The following is a 22864-nucleotide window of genomic DNA, read 5'->3' as shown; positions in this document are numbered from 1 at the left end:
CTAGTGAGTTTTAGTGTCAGAAGAACTGAATCTGAGCTTTTTAAATACAATATATGGGCTCATCTGTTCCTTGGTTTAACATACAGACAGGTATATAGATATGCTGGGTTCAGTGTGTATATGTACAGTAAATATGCACTGTGTCATGTGTGTCGCGACTGTCATGGTGGTAGTCTACAGTAGTCTGAGTCTCGATGGGAAAGCGCTTGATCCAAATTTTCGATTTGTGGGGATTTGGTGCGCTCTTCTGTCAAATTTTACAATCACATACAGAAATCCATCCATGGTGCTGCTGTCTCAACCTTCCACCAAATATGCTGCTTTTTCTCATTTGGAAAAAATAGTTATTTAATGGGTAATATTTACTAATGAAAAAAAAGGTACAAAGATTATTACTTTATTCTTCAGGCCACTTTAAAGTTCTTGTATATTTATTTTTCTACTGAAGATATCTTTTATATGTCGTATAGTCCGATACAATTAGCTGCTGTAACAGTGTCCCTATACATTTTACTTTTTATTTGCATGTTTATAAAAAACAACAACTGTATGATTAATGGTAAAAATTCATATTGTCTTTGTGGCTTTTGGGTTTGTAGCAACTATTTAATGTCCACGTTTAAGCAGGAGTGCCCACACCTCATATAAGCACTAATAAATACAAATACATAATAATGTGATGACACATAATTTAATTACAAACAGTTCATATATACACACAAACATACTCTACAACAGCAACAGGAGCTGAGACCATTTCCATTATTACCACACTCTCACCCACAACATCCAAAGTTCAACTCTACACACTGTTAAAATATATAAAAAAATTAAAAATTTAAAAAACACACACAATAGACATTCTACATGTTTTGCTCCTGATCTAGAATAAAAACGATATGTTCACAGTTGATATGAAAGTGCTTCTATGATGACTGAAATCCTTTTGAAAGCTTTAAGATTTCTGAGTTTATACTTTCCACTTTGTTGCATTTATCCTGCTAAAGTTTCAGTTCAGACACTGAATCTACACACAGAACAGTATAAAGTGGATGACTTGACACTGCTACCATGTTTGTTTCCTCACTCTTCAAATTCCTCTACTATAAAAATCCTAGTCAAAATGTATGTCTATCCTACAAACAGTAGTCCTTTCAAGTTATTGTTCCAGTTAGTTTGAGATTTCTCCAGACATTGATCAGTGCTCAGAAAATTGAGAAGCTTTGTCTTCTGGAGACAGAGAGGTGCAGTTCAACAGCCAGAGTCCTAGAAAAGAAAAAAGAGGAAATAAGAACAGGCCATGGTATAGAGATGTTTTTTTAGCTTCAGATAAAATAAAATAAAATAAGCCTCAGGGACGTACCTGACTTGTGAGTCGATTGGGGGTTCGTTTCTGCTCGTGTATGGACTGCAGACGAGTTATCACAAACTTTTTATCCTCTCCCTCCTGAGCAGGCAGAGATCAACAGAAATTCATACAAGAAACAGCAGCAAAGGAAAGGAAACATTTTAGTCCAGTTTTTTTTAAATGTTACATATATATATATATATATATATATATATATATATATATGGTGATATTTATCAATAGACGGATTTGCTTACGTTTTCTATCTGCTCCTGCAGTAAGTTGATGATCTTCCTCTGACCATCCACCACCTGACTGTGGAAGTAGATGACTATCCTGATGGAAAGAAAAGACAGAGTGTGTGAAATAAATACAGTCTGACAACACTGATGTTAGTGACTGAATGCAATTAGATCATGTATTTATCAGTATCTCTAAACAGAGCTGGTAGAAGTTAACGTATGTGTGTGTGTGTGTGTGTGTGTGTGTGTGTGTGTGTGTGACACTCACAGAAAGATGCCCGCTCCCACAAACAGGAAAAAAGGGTTTTCCACTAGATAAGAGTGCGCCTTGGCCAGCATGGACAGGTTGGGATTATCTTTTTCCAGTTGTTCCACCCAGCGCTTTCCTGCCTGAAACATGGTTTTAAGTTCACGGAATGGACCGCATGTTTTTGATGGCGTGATGCTGAGGACAGAAGACAGATAACCGTCAGACTGTGTGTGTGTGTGTGTGTGTGTGTGTGTGTGTGTGTGTGTGTGTGTGTGTGTGTGTGAATGCAGCAGGCAGGTAGAGAGCTTAAAAATTAAAATAGCTTCTATGTATGTGTGTACCTCCACATGGTGTATGTAACAGACACAGAAGCACCGAGGAAGGAGGGGAAACAGAGGAGAGTGATGAAGATGGTCGTCATCTGGCTGACTCTGTATGGCTTCCTGGGAGCCTGACAGTTCATCATCACGCTGCTCTGTGGGGGGAAACAAACACAAGCTAGGGTCAGAGGTCAAATCTTTCATCCCAACTGTCAGACACTGTACAACAAGAGACAGTAAGTCAAACTGGTCAAAGTTGACAGCATTTAGTAGATGTGACATCAGACCTTTTTTACATGAAAAGATACTACACTGGTCAGCCTGGATACACACAATACACACAGTGTATACAACACATACTGTGTGGTTACAATATGTGCACACATTAAAACACATCCAGGGTCAAAAGATGACAAAAATGTGAAGCTGTCTTTCTGAATTCTTACAAAACAGACTGTCCAAGTGTATTTTTGCCCTTTTTCTATTGAATATTTGAGCTCAACATTTTATTTTGAGAATTTCAAAGTCTTTATATTTCAAGATTTTGAATTTCACTTTCAAGGAAAATGGAGAGATAAATATGTAACTAAATGCGTCAGGCAGCAGGTTCACTGCCTGCCACTGAAAAAATATTGATTTACTATCTTTTTTATCACCTGACTGATTCACAAATACAAATGGATTAGACATTGTGCCATTTTGAGAACCAATGGCATTTTTCTAGTGAAAGGTTGCTACTGTCACAGGGAGCAATGATGAGGCAGTTCAACATCATGCAGATCTGAAGATTTATGTGGTTCAATTCTGCAGGAAAAGGCCACAGTACCTTCTTTACATAAAAGAGCAGCAGGAGTTTGAGAAGCTGAACTGCAGGCAGAGGAGGAGTGAAGAGAACTCCCACCCTGAAAAACACAAAGCTCAAAGTCATTACCAATAAACAACTTGACATGTCTGTGTGTACATCCTGACAGTAAGTTTCATACCAGGCCAGTGTTTGTCCATAGATGAGTTCCAGGACGTTCCTTGGGATATCAAACACCGGTTTCCTTCTTCTCTTCAGCACCCTCTCAGAAAACAACCTACAGACAGAAGGAGGAGAAATGAAATAAATCCAACAATACAGGAAAGAAACTGACAAAGAAATAGAAAAAAAACAACAGGAGCTTCAGAGTTACCAAGGACTTGAGTTATGAATGACCCACCTCCAAAGAAATTCTCCAAACAAGGTGTCCAGTAGAGTGAAGATTAAGTCCATCAGTAAGAAGCGATAAAGCTCCTGGCCAACAAAACTCTCCCAGCACTGGAGACAGCATTTTCAAGAACAAATTCAATTGTAAAGATTAGAAAAATATTCCGAGTTGTCTCCTCTGACAGAACTAGGGTCCTAAAGTTATTCATTAAAAACAATGTCTCATCGTTTGTTACCGTGAGGCCAATACTTTCTGGTTCAGCAGCCACTCGACCCAGCCAGTGGTAGCAGAGGACTGCGAGCACGCTCACTTTCAACAGCAAATTTCTAGAAAACATGGAGGCAACCAAATCCATCAGTTCTGCACCTTCTTACATTCTTTGTAAACTTGCGACCGACAGCTCTCCTGCTCATACCTGCTGATGGCGACGTATGTGCGTACAGAAGGCGACTCGTACTCCTCCATCCAGGCTGCCAGGTTGAACAGGCCGGGCAGCAGCAGGTTGATGAGGGACACCACCACAGGGAGAGCCAGCAGGCTGGCCTCTTTCAACAAGGGGTCCTTTGAGTTGTTACGAGTACGTTGCTGGAGGTTCTGTGGGGAGAAGCAGCAGTTTAAGAGACGATCACGATCAAAGTCTGTATAAGAAAAGACAACAAATGCAGTCTGAAGATGACCCTTTTAATTTATCTGCCTGAGCCTCACCTTATGCATGTGCTCAGAGAAGAAGTAAATGCCGGACACACAGGCGGTGATGCTCCCTATGCAGATAGCCCAGGCCAGGCCGTGGACTGTCAGTCTCCACAGCTTCTGACACATAGTAACCTTGTCCTGTTTATGACTCACTTCTGCTAGCAGCTCCTGCGCAGGGAGAGAGATGATATCAGGGAGAAAGAATGGAGAGGGACAAAGAAAACAGATAAAGAGGGAGAAGAATGCTTTAGATCATCACATTCCTGCCTACCAATTATGTGACAGGGAGGGACACAAAGAGACGGAGGATGTGTTTATGTAATGTCAAGAATGTGTGTGTGTTCCCGTGTACCTTGAGCTGGATACAGATATTCTCAGACATGAGCTTGACAGAGGTTTTTTTGAAGACCCTGTAGTCCCAGCAACAGAAGACCTTCAAGGCCAGGATGCTCTGAGATTTGTCGATTCGGAAGCTTCGACCAAACGACTTTGACATGCTGTCGGGAGATTGTGTTAAAAGACAAACAAACACGTCAGAATAAAAGAACTGACCCTGAGGATGAAGCAAGCCTGGAGCAGATATTACATATTATATAGTTAGTGTTCAAGTACCTGTACACAAGAATGATACAAGTGATGAAGAAGGCCGATCCGATGGTGAAGAAGTATGCAAGTGGCATGTTGTATGAAAGATGCTTCGACTTGCAAGAAGCTTTGACTTCCAGACTAGTTTCATTGGACACAAAGACATCCTTCCCTCCATCATCGTCCCTGCAGCTCTTATGCAGTGTGACGTTAGAGTAGTGCCCATAGTACATCACTGTGTCTGAGAAATAGCCCTGACACAGAAAAAGATTGAAATTGGTCAATTTAGCTTCCAGTTTTACATTTCTGCAATATGTTTCTGATTCATGTCGACTGTTAGTATTCAAAGCACACAAAAAATGATGGTTATGAAACCTATTTTCAGCTAAAGAGGGTGTGGGAGGTGTTGCAATAACATGTTACCAAAGTGCACAACTTACCGCTCCAGTGAGGAGCTCCAGTCCAGAGAAGGAGCGATTCACTACAGGCACTGGAGGGTGCACTGCCTGAGGAAGGACCATGAACACCCCCGTCACCAGGAACAGGAAGAGGTTGAAGAAGAGTAAGGTCTTGAGGAACAGGAAGTACGAGAGGACACCAGTGCCGAAGCGGCCGCTCACTCTTTTCAGTGCCACTTGCCACAGCTGGAGGGAGTGCAGGAAGGACAGCCAGCTGTACCAGCTCTGTCTCACAGCCTGAGGGGAGAAAGTGTGGCAGAACAAGGGGCTAAAAATTATATACTGCATTAAATAATTCAGGTATTTAAGAAAGAAATAGCTAAAAATTATATACTGCATTATATAATTCAGGTATTTAAGAAATAAAAAGACTAAATGAAAGCAGTACAATTCCAGGCAATGTGTCTACATGTGTTTGTTGTTCAGCGTTGGTGGGCCTGATGTTGTGACTCATGCCCAAAACAGCTACAAATGCTTGGGCAACAGAGCGATTACAACACCTACAGGAAATACCTACTATCATCCAATCACAGCTTACATAATGTGTTGTGCTGGCTTTTCATGCGTGTAAGTGTTCCAGCGAGAACTGATATTAAATCAGATATTTTTTAAAATGCCCATTTAATCAAGATCTCATTCAATCACGCAAAACTATGAGGACGTTATGTCTAGACAAATGATGAATCCACTGTAATAGTGGGCACACAGACTCTTGTATACAAAGGGGGAAATCCATGAGTCACTGCAAATCAAATGTAACTGTGAGTGTACACCGACTATACGATTGATATACTACTAGTAACATATAACTAATATTTAGTCTGGATTTAGGGTGTGTTTCAAACTGCATCTTAGTTGAAGTCAGCCATTTTTAAAGGGGTGCCAAAATCATCCTAGTACAATGGAAATTGTGACCCATGGAAAATTCCCAGATTTGATCTCTCACTGACTCTAAACCTCCAAAGGAGCCATTTTACATGTCGCAACTGCAAAAGTAAATGAACAATTAGTCAAGATGAAGTTAGATTCACTTTAGTGATAGTTAGCTAGCAATGACAATAATATGGTCTAATCTTTTCTCCTTGACTTACCTAAAACAAATGTTCTCCTAGTAAATGTTATGAGCTGCAGCTACACTTCAGTAAATAAAGGCCCTTCTGAAGAACAGCTGTTGCAGCATGCACTTAAAATTCTCCTCCAGACATGTTTAAAAATACTCTGCTTTGGATTATTATTTGTGTTAACTTGGACAATAAAAATATCGGCATATTCATTTTCACTGTAAAGGTCATTCTCAGGGTTTGTGCACAGCAAGCTTCAAGTTTCCACATCACATTTGTCTAAGTTATACTGAATTGGCTCCAAACTAATTAATAGATGTCAGACAGATTTCAATAGATGATAAATGTCACAAATCATGCTCCAAGATACACGCATTTAACTCAGGTATAATGTGAGCACAGAGAAACTCTGACCATACATCATTCAACACAACATTGATTTCACTTCACTTCACACAATCACAAAGTAGAAGCAGACAAGCTTAGATGTGGTATTTAAGCCTTGATATGTGAACTGTGCACAGCAGAACTAAATGAGAAGTGCTTTATAAACTTTCTGTCTGTTTGAATCATAAAGCAGTCACTGAAAATGTCAATTGGTTCAGTCTAGACACCCTGTCAGAGGTAAAGGGGGCTTAATGTCCTGTTGAGAAGAAAAATTAAATACAGTAAGGACATAGAAATCGGTTACTGGTAAGGCAGGTCACTCACGATGATGATGTAAAACTTGAGTTGGCTGCAACAGGGGATCCCACTGCCTGACGATGTGCGTCTCTCCTTGTTTAATGCTGACCTCCTGTTGACAGAGAGAATGAGGGAAAAATCAGACTGATACATACAAAATACAAGTCTAAACAGTTGTTATTAGATCAAGGCCCCCATGTACCTGAGTCCTCTCTTCTCTGCCACACTGAGAGGCATCGCTCGGAGCATCCTGATTCTGTCGTTCACTGAGAGATTCTGCAAGTTGTTCACCAGACGTTCTCTTTTGTTCCCTGTAACACACAGAAGGGACGACTTTGCTTACAAGCTTGTCAAACGCAGATTTTTATTCCAGTGTCCACATGTCATTGTCCTCACCCTCTGCATCTACGCTGTCCCCCTCCATGGCGTAATCTCGTATGCTTGGCCTGGCGGAGCGATCCAGGTGTCTAATGGAGGGTCTGCTCTGCCTGCGTCTCCGAAGCTGCATGGTTCTGTTGTAGTACTGAGAGATGATAGCTCCCCTGTTGCGGCCTGGCAGAGAAAGAGAGACCAGACCGGTCAGAGAGGGGGGGGGATCAGCACCATATAGAACGGTGCTCTGTCAACACTGATCAATTCCCCAACTCCTTGTTGCACCCAAAGATAAAGTTTAACTGAGTACTGCAAACATGGTTCAGGATGTGTAATCTACATCAGCGCTAAAATCTGTCAAAGCCTTTATCAGCAACAGTAGAGATTAATGACAGGAAACACCACTTATGTCATGGTGCCGATAGTCAGCTCAGCAGCCATATCATGTGGTGGAGCTAAAATCAGCTATAGAGCCATCTCCACACTGAAGCACCTGACCTGCCACAGATACTGACAGGAAGATGACAAACTACTTCCCCATGAAACTCTGCTTAGCTTTTAGAGACTGACATGTGCATCCTGGCACCAGTACAGCCTGGTCAGTTTCTTCTGCGGCAACCAGTGGTAACCCTTTATTTTAAAGGTTATACTTGTATCAAGTGCACATACAGTCATCTCTATAACCACAAGATGGACAGAAGCACAGCAGCGGTCTACGGTGTTGTGAAACCCACCATAACCAAAATGATCTATTTGTGTGACCAGTTATCGTCTCTGCTGGCTTTCTGCAAGACCTACCGATGGTGCGGCTGGGCATGGAGGACAGGACCCTCAATGTGGCCGATGACCATTGTTCACCTATGAGGGGATCTATCTGTCTTTCATCGTCCTCCCACTCCACCCCTCGCTGCTGCCTACCTCCCCTAAACTCATGGCCGGGGCTGGAAAGGTAGGCCACATTATCTGGGGAAAAAAACACACAAACAAATGAAAAATATTACTACTGTTGATGAAGACAAACAAAATATGATGACATTTTTAACCTCAATATTTTGGGGGCTGATCAGTTGTGCTTTGGGGACATTCACTCAGCTAGAACAGTTAACCAAATTAAGAAAAGCAAATCACTTTCAGTAACTTTTGTATAATCTTTAAGACCAAGAGAACTATAAACTATAATAATAATGTCAAATGATATCTAATCTATGTCGAAATATAAATATCATTTTCAGGTGTCGCCCATTTATTGTGAAAATTCAGCCTTCCACATGCAGACATGCTCCTGTATGTTATCTTTCAAATGGTACCTCGACCCTCCTCGTCCAGTTCTCTCTGCAGCTGCTGCAACTCGAATGCTTCAGATTCTCCGGTCTGAGACTGTTCTGCTATCAGCTGGTTGAACGAGTCGTGAACGCCCTCCTCATCTACTGGGCTCCTGACAGAGGGATAAATGGACATGAGCGCGCATGCAGAGACAGGAAAGAGAGTGCTGAAGGCTCAGAAACAGAGGCTTTTGAATCCAGGGTGTTTAAAAGGACTGCAGGCCACTGAAAACACTAGAGATAAAACATGATGACCATCTGACTCAGTCACCAGCTCTCCCACAGAGGAAATGCTATTAAGCAGACCAAGCAGAATCTCTGAGGACGGCGCTATCTAGATGTACTGTAAATCAAAGCCAACTGGACTGGCTGCTTTTGTCATAAAGGAAGAAGTCCAGTACTTTTACACAGATCTCACAGGGAAGAGGGTCACACAGAAGCCACTTAGGCCTGAACTGTTTTCAAATGGAAACAGTCACAGACACAGAAAAAATACACAGGATATGACATCTATATATTTGTGAAGACAATGGAGTGGAGATTGGTTAAAAAAAAAAACATATATAAAAAGCTCTGGGAGGCACCACCCTCACATTTATTGTTTAACCAGATATCAAAGAGCACACCTGGCCCTGTCATCTCTGTTCCTTATTTCACTTCCCCGCCCTCACCGAGTAGCGCTAAGTAAGGCCACAAGCTTGAAACAGACAACAAAAAGGAATGTGAAAAGACAAAAACTTACTCCAGTCCAATCTCCATGAGCGGGTGACTGAGGTCAAAGTTAACGCTTCGAGCCATTCTTCCTCTCTTCCTCGGACCGTCCCGACTTGCCCGTCCGTCTGTTTTTGTGTCGGCCAGTCACAGGAGGATCACACCCTCCCTTGCTCAGACCTGTGTTCCACTCCCACCATGGTGTTTACTGCTCTACCTGAGGAGAAAAGGAAGGGGAGGCGGGGCGGTGAAGTGGATTAGAGGTAGATAAGAGAAGGAATACCAGCAGACTTCCTTGGAATTTGAACGCGCTTTGCATGTTTCTACTTGACCTGCATACATTTTTAATTGTTTAGTGATCACACAGAGGCCTGTGTTTAACACGTTATGCCAGGCAGCTATCAACGCCGGTCAACAATCAAAAAAGTTGAGGTGACAAATCTGTGACTTGTCTTGAGGGGTTACATCATTGCGCTGTGGTCAGAGTCAGATGTCGCAGTGTCACCACTGACATGAATATTCATGCCCAGAGACAGAGTGACGCATTGTCAGAGTTCACAGTAAGAGGGTGTGTGTCGTATCTGGAGGAAGTGTGTTGGTTGGTTCCTGTGTATTTGTGTCCTACATTCAGTCCAAAAAAATCTGTGTTTTACAACTTCTATAAACTTTCATAAAGACTAAAAGAGGATTTAAAACATGATCACAGAGGCTGTAAAACAAAATATTGGAGGAGAGTTTGGGATTGAAGGAAATTAAGTCCAGATATTCATTCGGGACTAATAAAAACGCTTTCCCAGATTTAGCCAAGTCTGCCTCGACGGAGCCGACCAGAGACTGCAGATAAATAGAAACACAAACCAGACATAAATTCTCCTGAATGGTTGCCCTTGGTCATCACAGGAAGATATAAAAACAGGTGACCTAAACAAAGCCAAAACTCTCAGTTAGGAGGTGCAGTGTGCTGCAAAATTTAACACTAAAAGGAGGATTGAGCATTCAAAATCAGGTTGTATAACGGGAAGATAAATGCAAATCGTAATGTATCAAATCAAAAAAAGATGTAAATGATTCAGATTTTATCCTGTTAGAAACTTTTATAACACCAGTATTTGGCAAAACGTTTAACAACTATATTGTATTATGAGCCAGGCCTGTTTGAAAGTATGTTAAAAGGTGAGCTCATCCTTCCTTATCTTTATTACTGGATGTCTATATAATCACATCAAGAACTATGCACTTTAATTTCTCTACACATGGTTTGGTTAGTTTGACTACACAACATGTTGTAGTTTCACTACAGTTAAGTTCACTACAATTGTAGCTCAGGTTTCATTAAACCTCGGATCCACTTCCTGTTTACAAACAACATAAACAATACTTCTGAAGGCTAATGTGACTCTTCAGGTTTTGTATGTGAAAACTACAGCTGCAACGATTAGTCGATCAACAGAAAACTAGCTATTTATTTATATTTGAAACTTGAATAGCGTAATTGTTTTAGTCTTCTTTTTTAAAGGAAAATTACAAATATTTAGTGGTTGCAGCTTCTCAAATTTGAGGATATATGAATATTTTCTTTGTCATACATGATAGCAAACTAAATATTCAAGAAAAAAGACTATAGAAAGAATAATAATCAATAATCAAAATAATTATGAGTTGCAGCTCTAGTGAAAACACCTGTTAAGCTTGTTAATACTACATTGACAAGTACAAAGTTGGTACCTGTCAGCCAAAGTATAAAGATTGTAGCTCCTGTGCTGAGGGTTTCATACTTTAGAGTACAAATCAGTGTTTCCAATAGCAGCTAAACCTAAACAAGGCTAAGCTCACCATCCAACAAACCTGCACTGAGACAAGAGTGTGCCTCAGTCTAGCTATGTAAGAAAGGCTTAAACTGAGCTAATAATGCTGAACCACATCCGAGCCTTGCGTTTCACTTTCAAGTAAGAGGCTCCTGCACCAGTTACATATAGCATCCACCATATCAGACTGTGACTGTGAAGCAGAGTGAGTGAATGACAACATATATGTGCACATTTTCTTCATTAGTGCACACACAAGATTTGGGTGTGTCCTCAAGATACACCACAGACTCTCGGTTTTACTGGGAGCGGAGGTCTTCTGGTTCTTGTCATTTGTGAGTATGATATCAGCAGCATGCATGAAGCACGGCGCAGCTCTGAATATCAGCCAACACACGCCAAATGACCCAATGGCACAAAAATGCCATTGTGCCACCATCGACTTTAAATCCCCTCCTTTGAGCTCGCTCTTTTCAGGACCTGTTCGGACAGTCTACTGTACACATCTGCTCTTTTTCCTTCGCTCTCAAACATACTTTTCTCATTAGCTGAGTTTCCAGGATCATGTTACACTTTCCTTAAATGTGGGTTGTTTTTTTTTAATGTGCGTATATTTGATTACTAATATTGAAGAAGTCCTCTGAGACAGTGCAGGATACTGTGGGCGTAGGACAAAGCTCAACACAAGTCCAACAGGGGGTCAGAGTTGAGCTGAAACACTGCCAAATTAAACAGTGTGGGAAAATAAAGTAGGGCGACGACATATTGTCTCCTACAAGTTCATTATGTCAAAAAAAAAGGAACATGCAACATATCAACATAGCTGCAAGACACACTTAAGAGCAGCCTTATATTAGTCACAGCTTAGAAGACCACAAATATACCCAAATGAAAATGCTTAAATCACATAAGCAGGAGTTTTCCAGAGGATGAAACAGGAGACAGAAGGCCTTTATCAGCTGATATGTCAGGGTGAGGGAAAGGAAGCAGCACTGGAGAATCAGTCCACCCTGACAACTCTCAACAACTGCATGGCAATTTCCCAAAGCTGTGAGAAAATCCAACAGAGGGGAGGCACAAAGCTACAGCACCCTTTGTGTGGCAGCAGGGAGATTTGTATTTGTATTGTTTTGAGTTAGCCATCACTGTTTCCTAAAGGAAAGGAGGGGTGACAAGAGAAAGAATGGCTAGAAATACAGAGGCAGACTATACAGTGGAGAAGAAGACTGGGGAAAAGAGAAAGTGTACATGCAATGAGCACAAATTTGCTCTTTCTAACACAGTCTGGCATGTCTATAAACACAAGTACTCTGTAATTACACTCACGGGCCCTGAACTGCAAGTCTCTGCCTCCATTCAGAGAGAAAAAAAGGACACAAAATTATAGGTTCACTGTTGGCTTCATCACTGAAACTGAAGAGTCAAGACGTCTAACACTGATGTGGCAAAAATCCTGTGTATCTATCTATGCTCGTAAAGATCTTGACACATGACAAAGCACTGTAAAGACGTATAACAACAAACCAGCCTGCCGTTGCCCAATAGCCGACAAAAGCTCATTCACCCGAGATTGAGAGGCTGTATCTGTGATTGTTTTTGCTGAACAAGCTGGAAGCAACAAGGGAGTAAACTCATAAAGTTTGTTCCCTTTTTAAAAAAAAAAAACACACGACTCCTCTGCTGCCAGCTAATTGAAACATTAACTAACAGTTAAAACGAGTTAAACTACAGACGACCGACCGACAACCACCAACATGTCAACCTGCCAGAGAGTTTCGTGAAGTTCACAAAAGTTTACTTTACAGGTGACAACAAATATGCAGGTTTATATAAAAAAAAATGGAGAGAGATATGTTTAAAAGAAAAGTCGAAGCAATTTCTGGGCAAAAGTAAGCAGTCTTGGTTCACTCACCCGCTCAGCAACCTGTTTAACCCGTTGGGTTGCTGGTCGATATGTCTGTCAGTCAAAGTGGAAAGGAGCACCCGGACAGAGGGGGGAGAAACCATTGTCCCGGAGGGGTGTTTTTACTTTTCAACAAAACACAACAGTAAAACCGAGCTTGCTAGACTTTCGGTCACATAAGAAATTCAGAGATAAGGCCGTCACCTCTATCGTAGTTTTCAAACACATGAATTTGTTTTGGATAATTTCTTTAACCGACAGCGAAGTAATGTATGCTTGATCCCTCAAAGTTTCCATTAATGGTTCAGTCTGCCTCTCCCGGTGTTTATCTACTAAAACAAAAGGAAAGAGATGCCAAAAGATAGTTCGAATAACCGACTTACTGGTCAGTCTGTTAGTAAACTGGCTTAAAAATGGGCTCACATAAAGAGTAATGGCAGACTGAGGTTGATAGAAAAAAACAGCAAGTATAGTAGACATTGCTTATGATGTTGATGTTGCAGAGGTAATATGACGAGTAACCTGTGACTTTAGAAGTGTGTATGGCTTTACAGTCTCCTGGCCCCTTCCTCTCCACTCACCTGCACATACTTGACCACACCTTGTCTATCTCTGAAACCCCTTGAGGAGCCTGTTTGAGGCTTTTTCAGATTGACAGATTTACTTTATTTCACTGTTGAGTTAAAGGTCATAAATGTTTAGAAATATTTCACATTTTAAGTCAAAACTGATGGGTCCAAATGTGTCATGTACAACATCTCATATCTGAGCGCTTCAGTACAGTTTTTAGACATTTTATGCATTTCAAAGGCACATTTTGTAATACCGAACTACAAGTATTGACAGCTGTAAAATTATAAATCAAGGTTTCACATATAAAGTAGTATATTATCAGCTTTAAAAATATGATGTATCGGTATAGATTAAACTTCACATCAGTATATGAAGTAAAAAAATAGCTTTACTTCTACCAGCTACAACCTAAAATGCTGCATAATGAATCAATGATATTAAACAACATTTCAACTATTGCTGCTTATAAAGTCTCTGTAATTTTGAGCAGACTTATTCTACCTGCTGTATTATTACACAGAGTATTTTAACCTTGTGGTATTGCTAGTTTCACTTCAGTAAAAAAAAAAAAAAAAATTCCATCATTGCTTTCCCAACATGTGCTGGGACAGAACAAGCAAGTAGAGAGATTATTGTATCTTCACATCACTCTTTCCATATAACATGTCTTGGTAGTCATCTTTCTGTGTAAATGAAAATGATCCGTTAGTGTGAAAGCCGATTTGTTTCTGGACTTGAAACACAGCTAGTTGAAATGACGCATGAGAAATAACACTCATGCTCATGTTTCTGTGTAAATGGTGCTGACTGAAAGCCTCAAATGTCTTTGTGGTATGGAGAGTGGGTGGACAAAAGCCTTTCTGCGAGATCTCATACATTAGATTCAAATGTCAGTTTTCAAATGATGTAACATTGCCCAGTGTACACCATGTCAAGTGATCTACAACAACTACAACTACAGAAGAACCAAAGGAGACCATTTTAAAACATAAGAAAATATTTAAAAAGTCGCAAATAAAATGAAACTGTAAATCTAAACATGCAAATCAATCCTAAAACAATACATAGTATGTGTTACACTGATCTACAGTGAGGTTTACCAGGTCTACCCTTAGTCCAAATCTTAACCTTACTCATTTCATCACATATTACAACATTTGTCTGTTTTTTTTTTTGTTTTTTTTGAGTCCAGTGAAATAATTTGTTGCACTTTAAGCCAACAGTGAAAAACTTGTTTCGGCATCCTGTCATGTGATTTCCTGTGAGATGTCAAATTTAGCTGCAGTTAGTCAGTCTACGTGCAGACAGATCTAGCATCTGCTCTACCTGTCAGAGTGTGAACTGCGCTAACAGGACTCCAGGAGCCACAGCAATTCCAGATCAGTTGCTCAGGGGTCTTCAGTGAGATGCTGTTGTGAGGCCCAAAGCAGGATATTATTAAGCAGATTGCGGAAGTAACTCTTTTTCACAACTTTGAGTTGGGTGAAGATGTTTGCTTCCATGTGTTGCTTTTATGTGCAGTGAGAGAAACGGTCTATATGAGCATTTTTCATTAAAGAGGAAGTTCAGGGAGAAGAAATGGAGGAGCGCAACGATGTCAGCCTCATGAGACTTTTATCAGGTAACAGAAAAGTATTACATATGTGTCTGTGTATTTGTTGTCTATTCATGTGTGTGAGAGTGATATCCACTTACTTGCTCAACATTGTCTCTATATAGTATGTGTGACTGTGTGTTAGTCTTTTACAAAGAGGCTGTCTAATACTGGTGCGCAACCATTATCGCAGTCAATCACATCTAAACACATGTCAGCCATTTGGCATACTGCAGACTTTGAGGGGAGACCAGCTGATACTCTTGATAACATGCTGCCTCCACAAAGAGAGGGCCTGCATGAGTTTAATTCTGTAAAGCAGCTGTTATCAACACTGAGCCTGCATGTCAACTCTGCTCAGGTCCAATTTTTACAAATATCCTACAGAGGGTTACATGTTAGTGTTTCATCAGTAGATGTTCATTGAAGTTCTTCTTGACATGAAAAGAAAACACCTGCATCATCTATGAATTTAAATACTTTCAGACACTACTTCTGTTACAAATAGAGTCGAGGGTAAAACATAAAGGAAGGCAGGCAAACATGACATATCCAAACACAGCATAATTAACTCGTCAAATCAAACAAGGAATTAATTCATTATCAGAAAAGCTAATCAGCATCTATGTTTCTGCTTTTCAAATGTGAGGATCTACTGTAATTATCTGGTTTATGTTGTTGTAAACTTCATATTTTGGGGTTTGGACAAAACAAGACATTTAAAGCATTCACATTGGGCTCTGGAAAACTGTGATGGAGATTATTCACTATTTCCTGACATTCCTTAGGCATAACAATTGATCGATTAATCAATAATTAACAGACTAATCTGTAATGAAAATTACAAAATTCAGCAAAATTAGTTACAGACCTACATACTGTGCAGCCCTTAGCAAAAACTGGGATAAGTAAAACACCCCGTATGTAAACGTACTGTAATCAGCATTCATCTGTCATTTTCACCCCAGAGGAGAGTGCTTGTTCCACCGTGTCCTCGGACACCTATGAGTACTACCAGACAGAGATATTTGACCAGCTGCCCAGCATCCAGGCTACCCGGCCTGAGCAGAACAGGTCGGAGGAGCAGCTCGAGCATGGCAACCTGTCCAGGGGACCCAGAGACAAGGCGTCTACAGTGCCGCTCAGGAACCTGGCTGTGTGTATTCAGGCGAAGAGAGATGCCAGGTGGGAAAGCTTATTACACATTCCTCAAACCTGCTTCTTCCCATTCTACATATTACATTAATATCCTACAGGAAGACATCCATGCTGCTACCTCTTCAAGCACAATATGACTGGGCTCTATGTTTATTTATTGCATATAAAGAAAAAAAAACATAATACAAGAAAAATAATACATGCAGAATTTCTTGAGATTAAGAAATGAAAACAATAACTAACAAAATAGAAATGTGCGGAAGGAGAAAATAAAACCCAATAAGTGCTTGTTGGGTGGTCCTCCTATGGTGTGGCATACAACATAAAAATGTAAGAGTAAAGAAATACAGACAAATACATACAAAATCTAAACAAAAACATAAAAAACTAAGTATACACTAAGTGTATCGAGAAAGGTGACACTTTTCCGATGCATAGAATATGATAGTGAAAGTGGTTATGATGCTGCATTACTTAATTGATCCAGAAAGACAAGTGTGGATAATTTCTTAAATGATTTTAGACTGGTGGAATTTATAATAATTGGTTCCTACAGAGAGGACCTCTGAATCTAATTGAACTATTTGAAAAAGTGTGGGCGGAGATTATTGGCTGACCTTGGGTACCTGCAGACCCCAGAGGTTTACTTTTTGTCACATCTCACAGGTGCTTTTTCAGTCATTCCAAATGTTCTTCACTTCAGTCAGCTTGTTCTTAATGACATCATTGTTTCCTGTTTCTGTTTTGCTTTTTAAAAACACCAATATATTGGTCTCCTGGGGGACCCCAGTCAAAAGGCCCACTTCCACTTTTGTAGTTTTAACATTTGGAACTATTTACTGAGTCCATGTTTATCAAGGGTCCTAATTTAAAGTATCACACACTATCAGAGGGATATGGGGGCTTTCTGTTAGTCATATTGAATGTGTTGTGGAAAGATTGTACTTGAGATAAAAACTGCAATTTGTATTAAAGAAAAGTAAATATTTTAATTTACACATTATGCTAATAATAATATGATAATAATAGCATGTGAACATTCATTAGCCTAAAGGTTGAGAGTACAAATGGCCAGTTTATCTATGAAGTGATGTTTCCTTTTCCTCAGATTTTAGTTTTTCGGTGCTTTTTAGGGGTTTTAAAAATACACTGTCAAATTTAAGAAAAACATGAAATATTTTTACACTGCCATACAGGGAAAGGAGGAAGATGCAAATCAGCAATATTGGTTTTTGGGAGTCCTGGAGGCGGAGCCAGACTAGCAGCAGGAAGAGGGTGTGGGCACAGATGGGAGGAGCTATAGCAAGCCTGTTGCCATGGCAGCACACACTCCATGCCATTGAAGGTGAGATACCTGCAGTACATGATATGGATTTTGCACCTACTGGTAGCTAGTGTGCTTTAGACAAACATTATTTCACGAAGCACAATTAAAATCATTGATCTGTTCCAGGCAGGTTGGGTGTAGGCGTGAAGGCCTACTTTGTTTTCCTCAGATATCTGATTTTCTTGAACGTACTCTACTGTGCTCTCATATTGGGTTTCATTCTGGGGCCTACAATATTTTACGGCAGGGGCAGCAACAGTGGTGAGTAAGCTAATAACAAGTTTCATTAAATTAACCTACAACATTAACCTCCTACAAACACAGTTTTGTTCTCTGTGATTTTACAGAACTTTTGAGGTTTGGAGGCAATGACTCAGTTTTGGATTTCATCTTGGGATCGGTAAAGTTTTTTGCGTGTGTTTGTAGTTTGTTTGTCTTTTGTTTTCCTTCATGTAATCTAGTCTCCTTTTTCTCTCTCCAGGGTTACCTGGATCGTTCTCCAGTGTTCTACAGCTTCTATACGCGTGGTTCCCTGGATTTGTTTTGCTTGAATACACCTCTGCTGTACCTCGCTGGAATCTTCGCCATCCTCTTCCTCAGTGTCATGATGGTGGTCCGCAGGTCAGTTGTCCGTGACAACACAGCAAAAAAGAAATTCAATAGCCATTTTATCTTAAAGAACGAGTCCATCTATCTGTTTCCGATAGAACGATAGTTGGCTACAAGCACACATGGATGCTTGGAAGGCGTCACAGAATGAATGTGAGCTATAAGATCTTCTGTGGCTGGGACTTCACCATCCAGTACCATGCTGCAGCAAAACTCAAAGGCAGTTTCATCAGAAACGATATCAAGGTGAATGGACGCACATATCATACTGCCATGCTTGATGCCAATATTCTCCACACAAACCAAAGGCACTGATTCTTTTACATTGATTGCCAAATTTGGCTACTAATGTTTCCAATTCACAAACTAAAAGGAAAAAAAAGCTACAGTATGTGTTTGACAGGACTTTTCTAAATTCTCCCGAACTATAGGAAGCAGATGAGGACGTTTGGACATTTTGGGCATTTTAACAATAAGGAGAAATGTGTACAGTGTTTCTCTGAACTCTTGCCATGTCCTTCTGCTTTTTGGTATCTCTGACGCCTTTTATGACAAAGACTAGATAAAGACTTCCTGTATATCTCTCTGCACTTCCTCAGCTATTTCTGGAGGAGCAGAATTTCTCCATGCGTGAGGCTAAGAGGACACTCAAACAGTGGGCGCATCTCTACCTGCTCAGGGTCACCCTCAACCTGCTCGTTCTGTCTCTGCTGGGTGGAGCCTTCTACCTTATTCACTTTGCCACGGTCAAGTCACAGTCTACAGTGGCTACGGTAAGGCTTTCATGCTCAATATCCTGGATAATTTGAGCTGTTGGTATATAGATTTTCATTTCTGACACCCCTGACTGTGCACCCTAGAATGACCCGCTGGTAAAACTGCTCCTGCAATACCTCCCTCCCATCACCATCACCTTCATCAACCTATTCCTCCCTCACGTCTTCCGTAAGATCTCGTCTTTTGAAGATTACTCGTTCACGATGCAGGTTAATGCCACCCTCGTGAGGTAAGGTATACAGGAAGATAAGTACTGGCATGCACACACAAACACACACACACACACGCACACACACACACACACACACAACCACGCAAACACACACACACACACACACACACACACACACACACACACACACACACACACACACACACACACACACACACACACACACACCTGGATGAATTCACTCTGTCTATTCTTCAGGAGCATCTTCTTGAAGCTGGCCTCCTTGGGGATCTACTTATATTTTGTCATCATAGGACCTCCTGTCGGACCAGTGAGTTGACACGAACACACTGAGCACACATTGAATAAGACATTAAGCACAAAGTAATGCTGTCTGTCCCTGATTCAGAATTCACCACCAAAGTGCAGGGAGAACCAGTTTGGTAGAGAGATGTACAAGCTTTGCATCTTCAACTTCCTCATCACTTTCTGCAACACCTTCTTCTTGAACTACCCCAGGAAGTGGGTTGGCAACAGTTGTTTCTTTCTTAGTCGTCACTGTGGTTTTAATGGAAAGATCAATGCAATCAATGCATGTCCTTCTTGAGCACATTCTAGAGAAGTTTAGATGATCTATAAACAAATTTAAGCTCAATTGTGATACAAGTTGTCCTCTGTCTGACAGGCTGCTACGAAAGAAGTACCCCTCATCTTTCCTGGCCCGGTTGTTAGGGAAACAACACTTCCTGATCCCCTTCAATGTGCTGGATCTAGTGTACGCTCAGACAGTGTCCTGGGTGGGAGTCTACTACTGCCCTCTGCTGCCTCTAATAGGAACCATAACACTGATAGTGACACTCTACATCAAGAAGGTAGCTGCTGTATTGATCTAAGATACAAAAAAGAACCGCATATATATAACAGTAAATGAGAGTTACAAAAAATGGAATACAGATTAATAACTTAATCATAATTATTGTTTTATTATTTGTCTAGTCAAATAATGACTTTTGTGCAACTATGAATCAACAATTTTTTCAAAGTAATTATTTTGGAAAATGTGTGGAAATACACTTTTACTTTTTTCAGCAAAGAGTTAAAAGTTGTTACTTGTGTCATGTCTGTCTGTCTCCAGGTAACAAAGTCCGCCCACCTGTACCTCTAAAGCTCACGGGTTAACATGTTATATCTAATTCAATCTGAACAAAAAGTGTAAAAATGTGTCAATTTGTGCTTTTACCTGGGTTATGTGCCAAACCATTCCATATGGGTAGAGGAAAAAACTCCTGGCTAGGTGCAGTGACTTCCTGAAGTCTCATCATCAGCATGACGTTGCCACAAAGTCACTGAACCTGGACAAGAAATACACACAATGTTATTTTTAAGGAAACAAAATTATAATGTTTTAATTGGTGAGTTTTGGAGGTGCTGGTTGGCTTGGTTTTCTAACCTTTGGACAGAGACAGGCTAGCTGTTTCCTCCTGTTGCTAGTCGTTATGCTAAGATAAGCCGATCAACTCCTGACTTGAGCTTCATAATTAACACACATATATAAGAGTAGTATTCATCTTCCTATCTAACTCACAGAAAGAAAGCAATTATAAAAGTTTCCAAAAATGGTGAACTCTTCCTTTAAGTAAAACACTGACTCTATTTCTCTTTTCATTTTTCTCCATGTGTGTCCTGAAATGGTTTGTATGATGAACGTCTTTTCATAGCATGTCTATGTCTCTCTCTAAAACTGTCTTCAGTTCATGGTGCTGCATTGCTGTGAGGCAGAGCAGAGAATGTTTCGAGCCTCCAGCTCTTCGGTTTTATTCTACTTCATGTTGCTGCTCGGCCTCCTCATGGCTACAGTCACGCTGGGCTTCGACCTCTACAAGTACAAACCTTTGTAATCCTTTTAATTGTGATTTTGTACTTTAAAATTCATTGTTACAGATAACATATTATCCGTCACATGAACTGTCTACATAAGTGTTCACTTTCAATGCATTCTATTTGTGCCTACAGTCGTGTAATTGCTAGTGTAAAAACCTGATTGCTGTTTTAGCACGAGACGGAAAGATCACATTTCTATTTCACTTTTCTCCATGGCTCATTTCTCCACTTGGTCCCTCCAGTTTCACCTCCAAAGATTCTTTTTCTTGTGGTCCATTTGGAGAAGGAAGAACTGTGTTTAATGTGACAGAAGAGTGTGTGCTCAGTCTCCCTTCACCGGCACAGTCCACTCTCCGCTACCTGGCTTCTGAGGCCTTTGCCATACCGCTCATACTAGCTGAAATGTAAGTATGCAAAGCGACAATAGGTTTAACCTCTTAAAAAAACACAATCTCTGTATTTGCAATTTTATTTTTTTTAATAGAAAGGAAAACAAATACATTTAACCCTAAGAAAATTAAGAAATTTAACCGAAAGCACTTTTTGATGAGAGGACTAAAAACTGAATGTGCACAGTCACAAACACATTAACAGTACTGACCTTCAATGAATTCAAGCTGTTTTAAAATAAACATACCATTCTGTCATCTGATCTGCTGGTGCAGTCTTTGAATTTGACATGAAATACATTCTGTTTCCTCAGTATAATCTTAACCTCATATGTGTCACGGGGGCGAGCCAACCAGAAGGCCATTGAGAGACTGAAAGATATGCTGGTTATGGTAAGTCACATGTCACCAGACATTTCACATATCTACACGTTAGTCACAGAAACAAGAAGAGGAAATATGTGACTTACTCCCAACTGGTTTGGTTGTTGCAAGTGAATTATTTATGCTGGGGTCTATTAGTGTGTTTTTTTCTATCTGGGTATCTAATAATTTGTGTATGTGTTACCCTCACAGAGCAGTTCAGATAAGCGTTTCCTGGTGAAAGAGCACACCACAATGGTCAGACGTCAAAGGAACCCCCACCAGGCCCGCTCTGCACGCATTGAGGAGAACGTCCCCCTCAACAGACATAAAGACCCCCCACCACGCAATTAAATTCATTCCCCACAGGGCTGGGCAATACATCAATATCATATAGATATTGAATATCGTAATATCATGATATGGAATAAATGTAGTCTTTTCCTACAGGGTGCATTAGATTAAACTTTTATTTTCTGAGCTTAACAGACTGTTGTATTATCTGCCTATATCTCATTGCGTAGATATTTTGTGCAAGCACCAGTAGTCATCCCTACAATGTTGTATAATATCAATATTGAGGTATTTGATATCGCCCAGCCCTATACCTCCCCTTTAAGATAAAGTCTTGCTGAAACATTTCACTGTTTTGAACAGAAAAAGTCAAGGACTCATACTTTTTTGGTTACATTATATCAAAGCTGTACACTTTTCCTTCTCTTAGTTCAATCTTCATGCTTTAGGTATTTTTCCACTTTTGGTCATTTTGACATCCTTTTTATTTGTTTAAAATGTTTGGCAATTCAGTTTTTGTGATGTCTATAGTTGTCGAGTTTGAGATGAATGAAGAATTTATGTATATAAACATATTTATGATTGGAAAATGTCACTTTATTAAATTAGCTGTCAATGCTTTTCAAACAAAATGCTCATTAAACTTTTTTGGTTGTTGTATTTTTTAAGTTTTTTTGCTGTGAAAATGAAGCCAAACATGCAGCATAATATGTTATCTACTTGCAACATATGTGTGACACCCCTATCCTTTGCACGCACACATGAATCCACACGCGCGCACAC

General features: G+C 40.2%; 2 protein-coding genes across 3 annotated transcripts; one reads left to right on the top strand and one right to left on the bottom strand.

Annotated features, from left to right (window-relative positions):
* Positions 1 to 413: 413 nt before the first annotated feature.
* Positions 414 to 13001, bottom strand: tmc6b (transmembrane channel-like 6b). 2 transcript variants are annotated; one of them, XM_062435105.1, is made up of 21 exons: positions 12954 to 13001; positions 9268 to 9453; positions 8511 to 8638; positions 8002 to 8166; positions 7228 to 7383; positions 7034 to 7142; positions 6859 to 6943; positions 5069 to 5323; positions 4656 to 4882; positions 4396 to 4540; positions 4056 to 4211; positions 3766 to 3944; positions 3586 to 3676; positions 3363 to 3460; positions 3144 to 3239; positions 2987 to 3062; positions 2182 to 2315; positions 1859 to 2035; positions 1606 to 1684; positions 1364 to 1447; positions 414 to 1266 (listed from the first exon to the last, which is right to left on the bottom strand). In XM_062435105.1, exons 2-21 carry the CDS (start codon positions 9321 to 9323, stop codon positions 1252 to 1254), a joined length of 2511 nt encoding a protein of 836 aa, XP_062291089.1. In that variant the 5' UTR covers positions 9324 to 9453; positions 12954 to 13001; the 3' UTR covers positions 414 to 1251. The 2 variants fall into 2 exon arrangements, with proteins under 2 accessions (XP_062291089.1, XP_062291097.1); XM_062435113.1 differs by lacking the exon at positions 12954 to 13001 and adding an exon at positions 9577 to 9675.
* A 1837-nt stretch (positions 13002 to 14838) lies between these two features.
* On the top strand, positions 14839 to 22741 carry tmc8 (transmembrane channel-like 8). Its single transcript, XM_062440484.1, is given in 15 exon segments — positions 14839 to 15138; positions 16080 to 16296; positions 17466 to 17614; positions 17723 to 17857; positions 17944 to 17996; positions 18078 to 18217; positions 18304 to 18451; positions 18805 to 18978; positions 19066 to 19211; positions 19413 to 19676; positions 19840 to 20026; positions 20906 to 21036; positions 21278 to 21439; positions 21739 to 21817; positions 22001 to 22741. Coding segments are annotated over 15 exon segments (2169 nt in total). The 5' UTR covers positions 14839 to 15095; the 3' UTR covers positions 22142 to 22741.
* Positions 22742 to 22864: the final 123 nt, after the last annotated feature.

Source organism: Scomber scombrus, chromosome 2 (assembly GCF_963691925.1).
Source record: "Scomber scombrus chromosome 2, fScoSco1.1, whole genome shotgun sequence".
Taxonomy (NCBI): domain Eukaryota; kingdom Metazoa; phylum Chordata; class Actinopteri; order Scombriformes; family Scombridae; genus Scomber; species Scomber scombrus.
Note: the sequence above shows the minus strand (reverse complement) of the source record. Positions and strands in the feature narration are given on the sequence as shown.

Bases quoted from the DNA above. Each gene is read 5' to 3' on its own strand.
- tmc6b (XM_062435105.1), bottom strand. From the start codon at position 9,323: ATGGCTCGAAGCGTTAACTTTGACCTCAGTCACCCGCTCATGGAGATT. The intron at 2,316-2,986 runs GTACTGTGGCCT...TTCCCCCCACAG, and splicing joins TGCTCTTTTATGTAAAGAAG to AGCAGCGTGATGATGAACTG. The intron at 1,685-1,858 runs GTGAGTGTCACA...TCTTTCCATCAG, and splicing joins GTGGGAGCGGGCATCTTTCT to GATAGTCATCTACTTCCACA.